The following is a 12479-nucleotide window of genomic DNA, read 5'->3' as shown; positions in this document are numbered from 1 at the left end:
TATATATATATATATATATATATATATATAAAATAATGAATAAATTGTACATTAATTAGATGATTAAAATCAGTTGAAAGGAACGATTCAACATATATACTGTGCCATATTCTTTTTGGTTTATCGATCTTGGTACAAGACATGTGTTTTAGAATTTAATGGTTTTTATTTCTATTTTTTATGTTCGGTTGGTTAAAAAAATCTGTGCCATATTCTTCTTGTTTAGCGATCTTCTACAAGACATGTGTTTTAGAATTTAATGGTTTTTATTTTTATTTTTTATGTTCGGTTAATTAAAAAAAATTGATTTTTTTTTCTAGAACAAAATTTGAGGATAATGACTTTTGAAATAGGGAAAAAGAGTTGTGACATTCCATATTAATTGTGTCACGGTTAGAAATAGAATTTTTTCGCTGTAAATCAACAAAAATTTCTAATATTTTCTGCTAAATCAATTAATTGAAAAAAATACATAATGAAAAATAAATTCTTTTACTTACGTATCATATATAATAACAAATAAGAAACCACTTATTTCTCAATTAAACACACTTCTAATTTTTCAAAATGCACACATATAGAGCTAAAAGTTATAGCAGCTGGGGAAAATGAAAGGTTGGTGAATGGTGGGTCAACAATGAAGAGATAAGGACGATATTCAGACTCTTATGAAAAAATGGCATTAAATTAAAAATGTAGAAAAAAATAAAACTTCACAAATAACAAGAAAATTAAAATGGGATACTAAAAAAGGAAAATTTCGCTTTCGGTATAATAAACTTAATTAGGCTCCTTAGCTATAGTTTGCATATATTATGGTTTGAGCTACAGCTTGCTCATTTATATAATTCACATCTCATTTGTGTAATTCGTGTGTATTTGTACAATTAAGTTATTTTTGTCCATATTTGATATAAATATGATAAAACTCAAAACATAATAAATTTATACAAACACAAATATCTGAACTTTAACAAATTATACAAAAGTTATATAAATTTCAAAAACTGCATACATGTTTTTATATAAACTTTAAAAGTTATACAATTTTTATTTTTTTGATGTATCTGATGAAAAAACTAAAAAAACAAAAGAAATAATTGACGTATATAAATACAAATCAAATGAAAAATTGTTAATGATGAATTGTATAAATCTGAACCGCAATCCACGTAAGTAACTCTTAATGTTAATAGTGAATTGTAAATTAGATAAATTATAATTTATATTAACTAATTAACTAATATATATTTGGTTATTAAAAAAAAATATCACAATTCACAAATATGTTAACCAAAATGGCCCTGTAAATGTACATTCTCATAGCCAATGGGTTATGGGCCTTGCATCACTCTTCCAACCCAATATCCAGTCCACATATCTGTGGTCTTTAATTTTAAGTTTTTTATTCTTTTTTCCTTATTGTTTGTTTAATAAGAATTTGAGGACCAAAAGGAGAAATTACAGAATCATGATCTTTTTTATTTCGCTTATTTTTATTATACTCTATTATTCTTAAAAGTTTTCAAAATTTCTTATTTTTTTAATGTATGAGAGTTGCATAATAATGTATCAGAATCAATATTTAGTATATCCGAGTCAATATTTAATGTATTCGAGCTAATTTTTAATGTATTTGAGCTATATATTAATATATCGGAGACAATATTTAATGAATCCGAGCTACACATTAATGTCTTCAACATAATATTTAATGTATTCGAGCTTCAATTATTGTATCTGGATTTTTTAATTTTAAGGGATTAATTTAATTACGCCCTGTAGCATACTATTTGTCAGTCACCTCTCTCCCTCAAACTCTCGCTCGTCACTCTCCCTCTGTCGCTCGCCTCTCTCTCTTTATACAATCAGAAATGTATAAATTGTGTTTCTGTTTGTACAAAGCGAGAGAAAAATTGTATATACACATGCAAATACATATATTTTCATCCTATACACTTATAATTATACAATACAAATATTCTCTTGCCCATATTTCTTTTGCTTTTCTCTCTCTCTTTTTATACAAACACAAATTATACAAATTAAAATACAATGCATAATATATGTTTATATAAAGAGAGAGAGAGAAAACGATACTTGATATACAAACGTTTTAGGATAATGATAGAAATCTCACCTTTTAAGTTCTCTTATTACCATTATCCTCTATTATTTATATAAATTCCCAAAATCCCTCATTTCACACATAGATTAATGTATCAGCACATCAAATTAATGTATATGCCGCATCAAATTAATGTATCTCGCGTATTAGATTAGTGTATCATGTATAAAATGTACACCAGATTAGTGTATCGTGTATATAACGTAATGTATCTTAACGATTAATGTATCTCACGCATCAGATTAATATATCAGTGCTTATATTATTGTACCAATTTGAGGGAAATTATAAACTTATAAGGGACAAATGAGAATTTTACCTTAAACTATGTGATTTCTGTCCTTTGCCCAACATTTTATTTCGATTCAATTGTATACAAATTCCAATTTTATACAGATATACAAACACATAAAATTGAATTGAGAGGTTGTCAATGATTTATACAAGCGAGAGGCTGCCAACAATTTATACAAATGACCTGGTAGTGAAATTATACAAATCTGAAGAGAAGACAGTGAATTATAAAACGAGAGGCCGCTAACAATTTATTCAAATGACCTGCCAGCGAAAGTGTACAAATCTAAGTCAGCAAATTATACAATTGTTTCTTTTGTACGTATGTATAGCGAAATAACCTAACTTCTTTTGTATATATATAACGAAAATAATCATAGCATATTTACTATAGAGCGCAATTATGTAAATTATAACTATAACATATAAAGTTATAAAATACAATATAAACTTTGCATTTGCTATGTGTGAAAATTGATTACGAGATTTGCGTAATTTACCTAAACTTATATTATAGGAATTTCTCCCAATATTATCGAAAGGTGTGCCGTTACGAAATAGCCCATACTATGGCCCTATTTGACAATTGGGATTCGATTTGTTGGTTTCATTCAACTTCCTAAATATCAGCTCTGCTGACTGCTGCTACGCTCTCTCTTAGACTCAGCAATCAGCATCAACATTCGCATACAGGCGGCGGCGCATTGACTGCTGGTTTGTTTTCTTAGATCATATCTACATAGTTTTCACTTACGCACTTGTAATATCTGCCATTTTTCGTATTAGTTTAGCATTTATTGGAACTTTGATTTGATCTGCAGAGATATGGCGATGTTAAATGCGGCTCGTCGATTATCAGCTGGATCAGCTTTATCAGATTCACTGCGTTATACTTCTTCTTCCTGGAGGTTTTTCTCTACGTCTTTCAGGGAGGAAAGAGATACGTTTGGTCCTATTCTCGTTCCATCGGACAAGTTCGTGCTATTTTCCCTTTATTTTTCCATTTTCGCATGTTTAATATTTTGCCTTAACTATTTTACCAAGTTTTTTTGTGTTAAAGTGGATTTTTTTTGGATAGCATAGTCTGATTGATACTGAATGTAGAATTAGTTGACGTTTTTTATTTGTTAGTACAAAAATTAATCATATTGTGAAGAATCTTGTAATGAATGGATATAGAGGATTCATAAAGCCAGCCAGTTAATTTAGGATTTAGGTATAAGTGATTGTGTTTTAAAGTTCTTTTGAATTTTATGTTGTTGTAAGGATTTGTGCATGTTTCTAAAATGAAAGTAGGTTGTCGAAGTGATGAGACATAACTACTTCTCTCGTATGTCAAGTCAGCTTGCGCGCACCTCAATTATATACTCATCCACCAACGCAAACACGAGTAATTTTCTCAGTGAAGACTTGGACTAATGGGATAGAATTCACCTAACCTTTTTTCATTGTATTGGGATTTAAACTCTAGCTTACCATTATCCATTCCATCTTCACTAACAACTAGGCAACAAGCAATAACTATTTCATTTAACTAGAAGATTTATGTTGTTAATGGATTGGAATGCATCTTGCTGTTATTTTTGCCTTATGGATGTATTTCTCTTCTGTTCTGTGCTTCATCAGTCTTTAACAATCAGCTGTCCTCGTCGTAGATATGATCAGAAGTGTTCCGACTCCCTTCGTAACCAATTAAAACTCTAGTCAAGTGAGTATCGAAATGCCTGGGTACAGAACAATCATATATTTCTGGACTGACAATTCAGCAGCAATCAATTAAGTATACCTTCGTGTCTTGCAATTCCATCAATCTAATTTGCTGTTTCTGGAATTTTGTGCTGCCTCACTAATCAAGAATGTTACTAGAAAGGGATACATTTAATTTATATTTCCTCATTTTGGCGTAAGCAATGTTTCAAGACATAGCTATGGCAAGTTGGATGGTCTGGTTCCACTTAGTAGCCCAAATCTCCGCAACCGAGAAGGTGAGAATATATTTGTTCACGCGCACTAACCCCTAAAGCAGGTCTGGAAGACTATGAGTCCCACCTTCTGTGCGAGCTGAAGGAAATAGGTGCACAACAGTACTTTGTGCGACAACCCTCTCCTTTTTAGAGGTTCTACTGACCGATGCCTGCTGCTTCATCTGGGAGAAAAGAATCATAGATGTCTTTAGGAATTGGTAGAGCAAGAAGCGTAACTAGAAGATGACTTTCTTTGTGGCTTATGCAATTATTCTTCTTGTTTTGGGGTGACAGCGGCATCCATTATCTTTATGATTTCTCTGATAGACAAATCGTGGAGTACAATAACCTATTAAATTTGTTGAGTTCACTCCTTAATTTGGAAATATAATTCTGAAGGCAACAATCTCCTTTCTATTAAGAAGACTTGTTTTGCAATGGATGTCATTTAATTTTGCGATCTTAAGTGTTTTTTGGGTGGTGGTAGTGTATGTGTGTGTGTGTGTGTGGGGGGGGGGGGGGGGGGGTACGTAGAATGCATCAATGTCTCTTTATGTTCAAAGTAGTTGGTTCGCTTCTCTGCTCTATCTGTGCATTAAACGTTGATGAGCTAGAGACCTAGTTGTAGGTGTGAAATTTCAGGTGGGTCTTGAAATTCTTTTCTAAGTTTACCATATCCTGAGTTTCCTTCTAATTGTGCTTCCTATTTTCTTCTTGTCGGTCTTTTTTGTATCTCCTTCAGGTTATGGGGGGCTCAAACTCAAAGATCATTGCAGAATTTTGAAATAGGGGGTGATCGTGAAAGAATGCCTGAGCCAATCATACGTGCATTCGGTATTATTAAAAAGTGTGCAGCCAAGGTTGGTATCTGTAATGTTTTTCCCTTCTTAATTTTATCAAAATTTTGGTATATTAGCTGTAAGCATGTTGTAATGCTTGACAGCAGTTGTTTTGAAGTCTTATTTTAACTGTGCAGTTATTATATTGCAGGTGAACATGGACTATGGCCTTGACCAATCTATTGGAAAAGCAATAATGCAAGCAGCTGAAGAGGTTGCAGAAGGAAAACTAAATGACCATTTTCCTTTGGTGGTTTGGCAGACTGGCAGTGGCACTCAAAGTAACATGAATGCTAACGAGGTAATTAAAAGTTCATGAATGTGCAGGTCCTTTTCTTCTTCTAGGCTTGATCCTTATTATCTGCTTCAAGCAGGTCAAGGAATAACCTAAATGCTTAAAGGCCATTCAAAAGAATGATGCTTTTGTTTGACAAAATAATTCAGATGCTCTTATTTATAATTTATCCATTTTTTGTGATTGAGCATGTCTCCTCCTCCTATAGAACTTCTCATCTTGCTGTTTTTTTAACGGTAGTGCACACCTAGCTTGCACATTGACCATTCGGTAGTGCATACCTAGTTTACACCTTGACCATTTTACCGGCTACCTGCACAGGTACTGGTAACTCTAGCCCTATGATTTAGGCAAATGGGAAAAAATTACCTAGTGTATTTTGCCTTTACTTGAATTTGAAAATGAGATCTCATGGTTCTCTTCCCACTTCTCTAGCTACTTCCCCAATGCAATTAGTTGTCCTATCCCATATACTGCTAGCATCCTACTACTCACCAAAGCCCCCATCGCCATCAACTTTCCCCCATCTTCTGACCTCTAGTAGTAGTCAAGCCACCCACTTGATCCTCAATAGAACCCTCTTCTTCCTCTTCATTGCCAAGAGTTTATGTTAGGTTGTAAGATACTCACTTGGGATGACTTCGCAGTCCTTACGTAAACTTCTACAACACTTCCTAAGGAGTAAGTTATCTATTTAAACCTTAACCCCCATACTACGGAAGCTCACCTAGTAATCCTCCCTCGGGAAACTCAAATTAGCCATCACCAAATCATAAGCTCTTGCAAAGTCCAAAGTGAAATTCCTCATTTGTTTCTATCCCCCAAAACCAAAATCTTCATGGACATTCTAATAACCCATTGAATTTGTTTCCAATGGGGCCATTGAAATCTCCTCCTATGAAAAGTTTCTTGGTGTGCATAATACCCCTCAGAACGTCGTCCAAATTCTCCCAAAACCGCTTTTACCTTCCTTGTCCAATCCCATTTGCGGTGTGTAAGGTAAGTCCTCCAGTGATTAGCTTAATCACCATCATCGTGTAGTTCATCCTCCTAACCTCTACTACTAGATCCCTAAGTTTCCTATCTATTAAAATGCCTACTCCATTCCTATTCCTCGAGCCTCCTGAGTACCGCAATTTAAATTCATCAGCATCTCCTTAATGCTGAAGAATACACCATTATCATTTTCAAAAAAAAAAAAAACAATTCATCAACATCTCAAGCCTTAGTACCCACACATTTGGTCTCCTGGACACAAGCTATATTGGTTCTCCTTTTGAGAATATTCACCAACTCTATAGACTTCTCCGTCAAAGTTCCTTTGTTTCAAGACCTAATATTGAGCCTAGTGGCTCCATTGACACCCCTTTGACCCCTGCATGAATGTGTATTCCACCTGTTGGAATATTCAGTGCATTTACTGGTTAGCTTCAGGTGGTTTAGGGAAGATTGAAAACTTTACTTCCTTTTTGGGGTTTTCCTGTGATTGCACCAGAAATTACTGGCTTTTTCTGAAGTTGGTATCACCAAGATAATTCAACTACCGTGCTTCAGAATTGGATTTCATTTGCTGTGTATGTATTTAGTGTTTCTCAGGTAGCTAAAACATTTTTTAGACTATAAATAGCTTGCCAATTTTGTCTTCTGAACATTTCGAGGAAGACTGGAACAATTTCATACTATTTCTTCTTATCATCATCCTTAACTTACTGGGTTGTTAAAAAATGATTTTTGATGGACTTGTGTATTTACCCCCCTTGTTATGATTTATATCATATATCTTCAGGTTATTGCAAATCGAGCAGCTGAAATTCTTGGCTATAACCGCGGAGACAAACATGTGCATCCAAATGACCATGTAAATAAATCGCAATCTTCAAATGATACATTTCCAACGGTAAGCCATCTTTAGTGTTACTTTTGTTGCAAGGCATGTTGCTATTCTACAAAATTATGCTGAGTTCTTAGTGATGTTTCTTTTTCATGTGTAGGTGATGCACATTGCTGCAGCTATGGAGCTAAATAAAAGATTAGTACCAAACTTGAAACAGTTGCATACTTCACTAAATTCAAAGGTTGAGTGTTAAGTTATGTTTTCACTCGTATAGTTTTTAAATATAGTATACTATACTTGAAAGAAAAGGAAATAGTTGGTTCCATAATATTTCCAAGCAGATTATGCAGCATTATGTGTTTTTTATATTCTGCAATATTGCCTGCGTGTTTACATAAATGCTAGATCCAGATTCTTTGTAACGGTTGTATTTATGGTGAGTGGTTTGCAGCCAATGCATCTATCTTGGGTTGTTTTAGCCATGTTCTCTCTTACTTGTAATGATACAAAATTACAAATTTAGGACATGGTTAATCAGATTTTACTTTACTGGCGATTAATTGGTGCACAATGTTGCAACTCTTGCCTATTCGGTCATTAATGCTCAAAACAGAGCAACTTGCCCTTTTGAATTGCAGGTGCAAATTGGTATAGTTAGTTGAGCATTGTGATGGCGAAGAATAAGAAAAGTCAAAGACGCTAAAAAAAGTGAATTAGATCATAGCATTATGGTGTATACTGTATCCATCTTCAGTTGTCGTCTGGATTTTTTTATGTTTTCTATTACGTTATGGTACAATACCATATAACCAATACAAAAGTGCAGCTCAAACTTTTGGAATACTTTTACAGGACAACATGTTGATATTCTTTCTACAAAATTATATTGACTTCTCTCTCTTTGCTTAGCACATTAATTATCTTCAAGTCAATGTTGTTTGCCACAATCCTCAAGAAATGTCTATCCCTTTAAATCTGATTGTGTCATTGCAGCCTATTTTTCTCAATTGGAAAACTAATTTGATCTTCAAGGCCAATGCTAATATTGTCTGAGCTGTAGTCATACAATGTTTGGAGTCATTTGCTATTTTAATTCAAAATCTGCTCCTTGCCTTAGCATCTAGTACAATATGCTCACACAAAATCTTCTCAGTTTTCATACTTCCGTAATGTCACCAGTAATTCCTTTGATTAATTTAGCCGCTTCACTGTCCAATTGCTTTTACCAGTCAGTCGAATTCAAGGACATTATCAAGATTGGGCGAACCCACACACAAGATGCAACACCTTTGACTCTTGGACAAGAATTTAGTGGCTATGCAACTCAAGTAAGCACTGTTGACATTCAGCATTTTCAAATGCTAAAGTTGTAACTATAAGTAGAGCAGAAGTGTTTGTCCTTAAAGGGTTCTTTGCCGTTGTAGGTGAAATATGGAATCGATAGAGTCTTAGGCACCCTTCCACGCATGTATCAGGTTATTTCATAACCCTTTAATATCCTTGTTCCTCTTTTTGCCCTGTTTTAACTGATAACAGCTTCATTGAGCAGCTCGCACAAGGGGGCACAGCAGTAGGCACTGGATTGAATACAAAGAAAGGGTAAGTGCTCCATTAAGGTCGGGTTATGGTCAATTTGAGCAACCTGATCCTCCATTATTGGTGTGTGAAGGCAGAGTGGACATAGTAGCTGCCCAATCCCTAATCCCTTGAATTTATGTTTGTAAAATCTCTTGCTGTTTCACCCTTTCATGTGTACTATTTCAGCCATGCGATATGTTTTGAATCGTGGTTATATTATGTTGATTCTCCATAGGTTTGACATAAAAATTGCTGCAGCAGTTGCAGAGGAAACAAATTTGCCATTTGTTACAGCTGAAAACAAGTTTGAAGCATTGGTAATATCTTGATCCTTGAGTGTATTGCTTGTGAATTGAAGATTATGGTTGCTTGCTCATTGCTTTTGATAGAATACGAGGAGAATCAGGACAAGTATTTAGTGTTTAAGGATTCTGGCATATGCAGGCTGCTCATGATGCATTTGCTGAAACTAGTGGAGCCTTAAATACCGTGGCTGCTTCCCTTATGAAGATTGGGAATGATATACGCTTCTTGGGAAGGTATGCTTTTCATATGTATTAATTATTTCCACCGTAGGTTGCTATCTTTTGAGGATTTCAAAGCTTAGAAGGATGTGTGTTCCACCAGTTATACGATTTTATCATATTTTTTTCATTTGTTGAATTCACATCCTTTCTTATTCAGTGGTCCCCGCTGCGGTCTTGGCGAGCTCAGTCTTCCTGAAAATGAACCTGGAAGCAGTATAATGCCTGTAACTTCATTTCCCTTAAACCTGTTTGAAAGAATATGTATGCATACTCTTGTCATGTTTAGCCCTTTCTTCTCAATCTTACCATAAATGACTTCCATTGCAGGGCAAGGTAAATCCTACTCAGTGTGAGGCTCTCACCATGGTCTGTGCTCAGGTAACATTTCTGTCCGATGGATGATGTAATCAAATTGTCTTGAAGCTTTAATTTGACTTTGAGTTATAGCACGTTGAGTTCCAAGAGAGGACATTTATATGGTTGGGTAATTTACCCAAGTTATTTGTTTTCAAGTTAAACATTTGAACCTTTCATGAACGGCAGGTTATGGGGAATCATGTGGCTGTTACTGTTGGTGCATCAAATGGCCATTTTGAGCTGAATGTCTTCAAGCCGATGATTGCTAATGCTCTCCTACATGTACTCTCTCTTTTATTTTCGTTTTCTGTTAATGCTAAATCAGATTATGGTGTGCATTTTCAAGTTAAGCTGTAGTAAGAGAGAAGCATGTGGGGTGGAATGAAGTCCAAGTTTTTTTCATCTCTTCTGAGTAATTTGTGGTTTCTTAACCTTTTTATTCTTCATTTGGATTAAGGCATTTGTGTTCGTCATTGTTTTAGTACCATTGACGGTTTAATTGGACCATATCTGCGGTGGTGGAGCTAGGAATTTGCAGGAGGGGATTTAAAAAAAAAACAAGAATGTCACACTTGGGATGTGTACCTATGACCTAAAAAACTTTTTGGGCCCCCCTTTGTCACTTCACTGTGATTTTTCCTTTTTGTCAATGTAACTCAACAAGCTAATATACCCAAAAAGAAATTCTATTTCTTCGCTATTTAAACAGTATAAGGGGATTCATTTGAACCCCCTTTCTTAAACTTAGCTCTACTCTTCATATGTATGATGATAGAGTCTGAAGAACCCCTCTCTTTTTTTGAGGGGGGGGGGGGGTGTGCTGGGTTGGGTCGACAAATGTAATCTGTTGATCTTTGTTACCTGCTGCTGCTTTTTATTTACCAAGACTGACATACCTCTCCTTTTTGTCATGTCCAGTCAGTAAGATTGCTAGGCGATGCATCTGCTTCCTTTGAAAAGAATTGTGTGAGGGATATCCAAGCTAACAGAGACAGAATTGCTAAACTGTTGCACGAGGTCAGTGTGCATCTAAAAAAGTTACAAACTTTAGTGCCCTCTTCTACAATACATTATTAGCTTTATCTTATTGATCACATTTCTTGCTTACTTTGCAGTCGCTCATGCTCGTCACATGCTTGAACCCAGTAAGTATTCTATCAACATATCTAGAGTTCATGCTATTTCTAGCTATTTTTACTAGTACTCTTTTCCTACATAGTTAGTGGCTGAACTGACAAGAAGTTTTGTGAAACTGAAGAAATTTGACTGATTGTGGATTTTCTTGCTGTCAATTTCAGAAAATTGGTTATGATAATGCTGCTGCAGTTGCCAAGAAAGCGCACAAGGAGGGAACCAGTTTGAAGGTAACGGTATCCATCAATTATGTTTATGGGATCAACTCTCTCATTTGATGCTAAACAATGTCGTATACTGAAATCTGCAGGAAGCTGCTCTCAATCTAGCAGTCCTCACCAGTGAAGAGTTTGATCAACTCGTAGTCCCTGAGAAAATGATTGGTCCAACTGACTGATCTGATTCATTAGTTCTTCGAAATGAGTAAGAGGACCATGGCTAGCTTCTTCTGTCCATCAAATTCGACGAGGGAAATAAACATTTGACACAATTCTTGAGGTTTTCTCATTCCTATTAATTTAACAGTGTTTTTTGACTGTGAGAATGCCTCCATTTTTTGTAATGAGTCCCTGAGCAATATCCAAGTAAATAATGAACTGAATTATTTTTTATGAGTTGAGCCGTGAATAACAAAGGAGAAGATTTATCTTTTGTGAAATGGAAACCTTACCGTTTAGTAACACAGGTTGGAAGTTGAAATTCACTTGAGCTTAGCTGTGTCATTTCTTTTTCCCAGCCAGACAGGGTTGAAGTTAAGGGCGCAAGGGTTCCATCCAATATCCAATTTTTTCATCGTAAAATTATATTGTATTAATAAAATTAGATTTTTTATTTTGAATTATTTTAGTGAAAATTTGAAATATACCACTTTAGTGCCTTTGACCAGGTGGGTTGAGACATTAACAACAACTTTGTGGGTGGAAAATGTAGTCTGAAGGGTGGTGGCAGGTTCTTTGCATTTGAGAAATCACTATCAGTTCATGTGATGGTGATAGGTGAATGAACCTCACTTGTCCCTTTTCTCATTGATTCCTCTTTCCTAGGATAAAGGACCCCATTACATTGTATAATTATTTTTGGCACGGAGAAAAATATTTTTTTAATTTTTAAAATTTGGTAAAATAAAATTGAAATAATAGTTTCTCTAAAGTTTTGAAAATATTAGAAAATAAATTTTATAACTGAATTTTTATATTGATTATGTTTTTCTCACTATATTCAATGTTTGATGTTTGTATTTGGAACTTTGAGTTTACTGCAGAGCTTATTTCGAAAGGATTCTCCTAATAAGATTTTTTTTTTTTCGTTACGCTATCCTCAAATTCAATACCTCTAATAGTCAAGGATAAAACAATTTCATTGCAACGTTGATAGTTTTGACAAATTCCTTCATGCATCTCTTGCATTATAATTTATATCTAGTTGATTTAATTTATTTCTTGTGATCATTTTGTTTGGCATACATTGTTTTTTATGTAATTATTTTTTGTGTTATAATTATGTTTTGATATGTGATTGGAATTCCATTT

The 12479-nt window shown here is 34.5% G+C and overlaps 1 protein-coding gene across 1 annotated transcript; it reads left to right on the top strand.

Annotated features, from left to right (window-relative positions):
• Positions 1–2959: 2959 nt before the first annotated feature.
• Positions 2960–11608, top strand: LOC101265278 (fumarate hydratase 1, mitochondrial). Its single transcript, XM_004247347.3, has 18 exons — positions 2960–3136; positions 3244–3396; positions 5129–5246; positions 5377–5526; positions 7307–7417; positions 7512–7595; positions 8584–8682; positions 8779–8829; positions 8904–8953; positions 9168–9249; positions 9377–9471; positions 9617–9683; positions 9787–9837; positions 10003–10098; positions 10735–10833; positions 10932–10961; positions 11115–11180; positions 11261–11608. Exons 2-18 carry the CDS (start codon positions 3248–3250, stop codon positions 11345–11347), a joined length of 1485 nt encoding a protein of 494 aa, XP_004247395.1. The 5' UTR covers positions 2960–3136; positions 3244–3247; the 3' UTR covers positions 11348–11608.
• Positions 11609–12479: the final 871 nt, after the last annotated feature.

This window comes from Solanum lycopersicum, chromosome 9 (assembly GCF_036512215.1).
Source record: "Solanum lycopersicum chromosome 9, SLM_r2.1".
NCBI classification, from domain to species: domain Eukaryota; kingdom Viridiplantae; phylum Streptophyta; class Magnoliopsida; order Solanales; family Solanaceae; genus Solanum; species Solanum lycopersicum.
This window is presented reverse-complemented; position numbering and strand designations above follow the sequence as displayed.

Coding starts and splice junctions, on each gene's coding strand:
- LOC101265278 (XM_004247347.3), top strand. CDS start 3,248: ATGGCGATGTTAAATGCGGCTCGTCGATTATCAGCTGGATCAGCTTTA. Junction 8,683..8,778: donor TTAGTGGCTATGCAACTCAA/GTAAGCACTGTT, acceptor TTGCCGTTGTAG/GTGAAATATGGAATCGATAG. Junction 10,962..11,114: donor TCGTCACATGCTTGAACCCA/GTAAGTATTCTA, acceptor TGTCAATTTCAG/AAAATTGGTTATGATAATGC.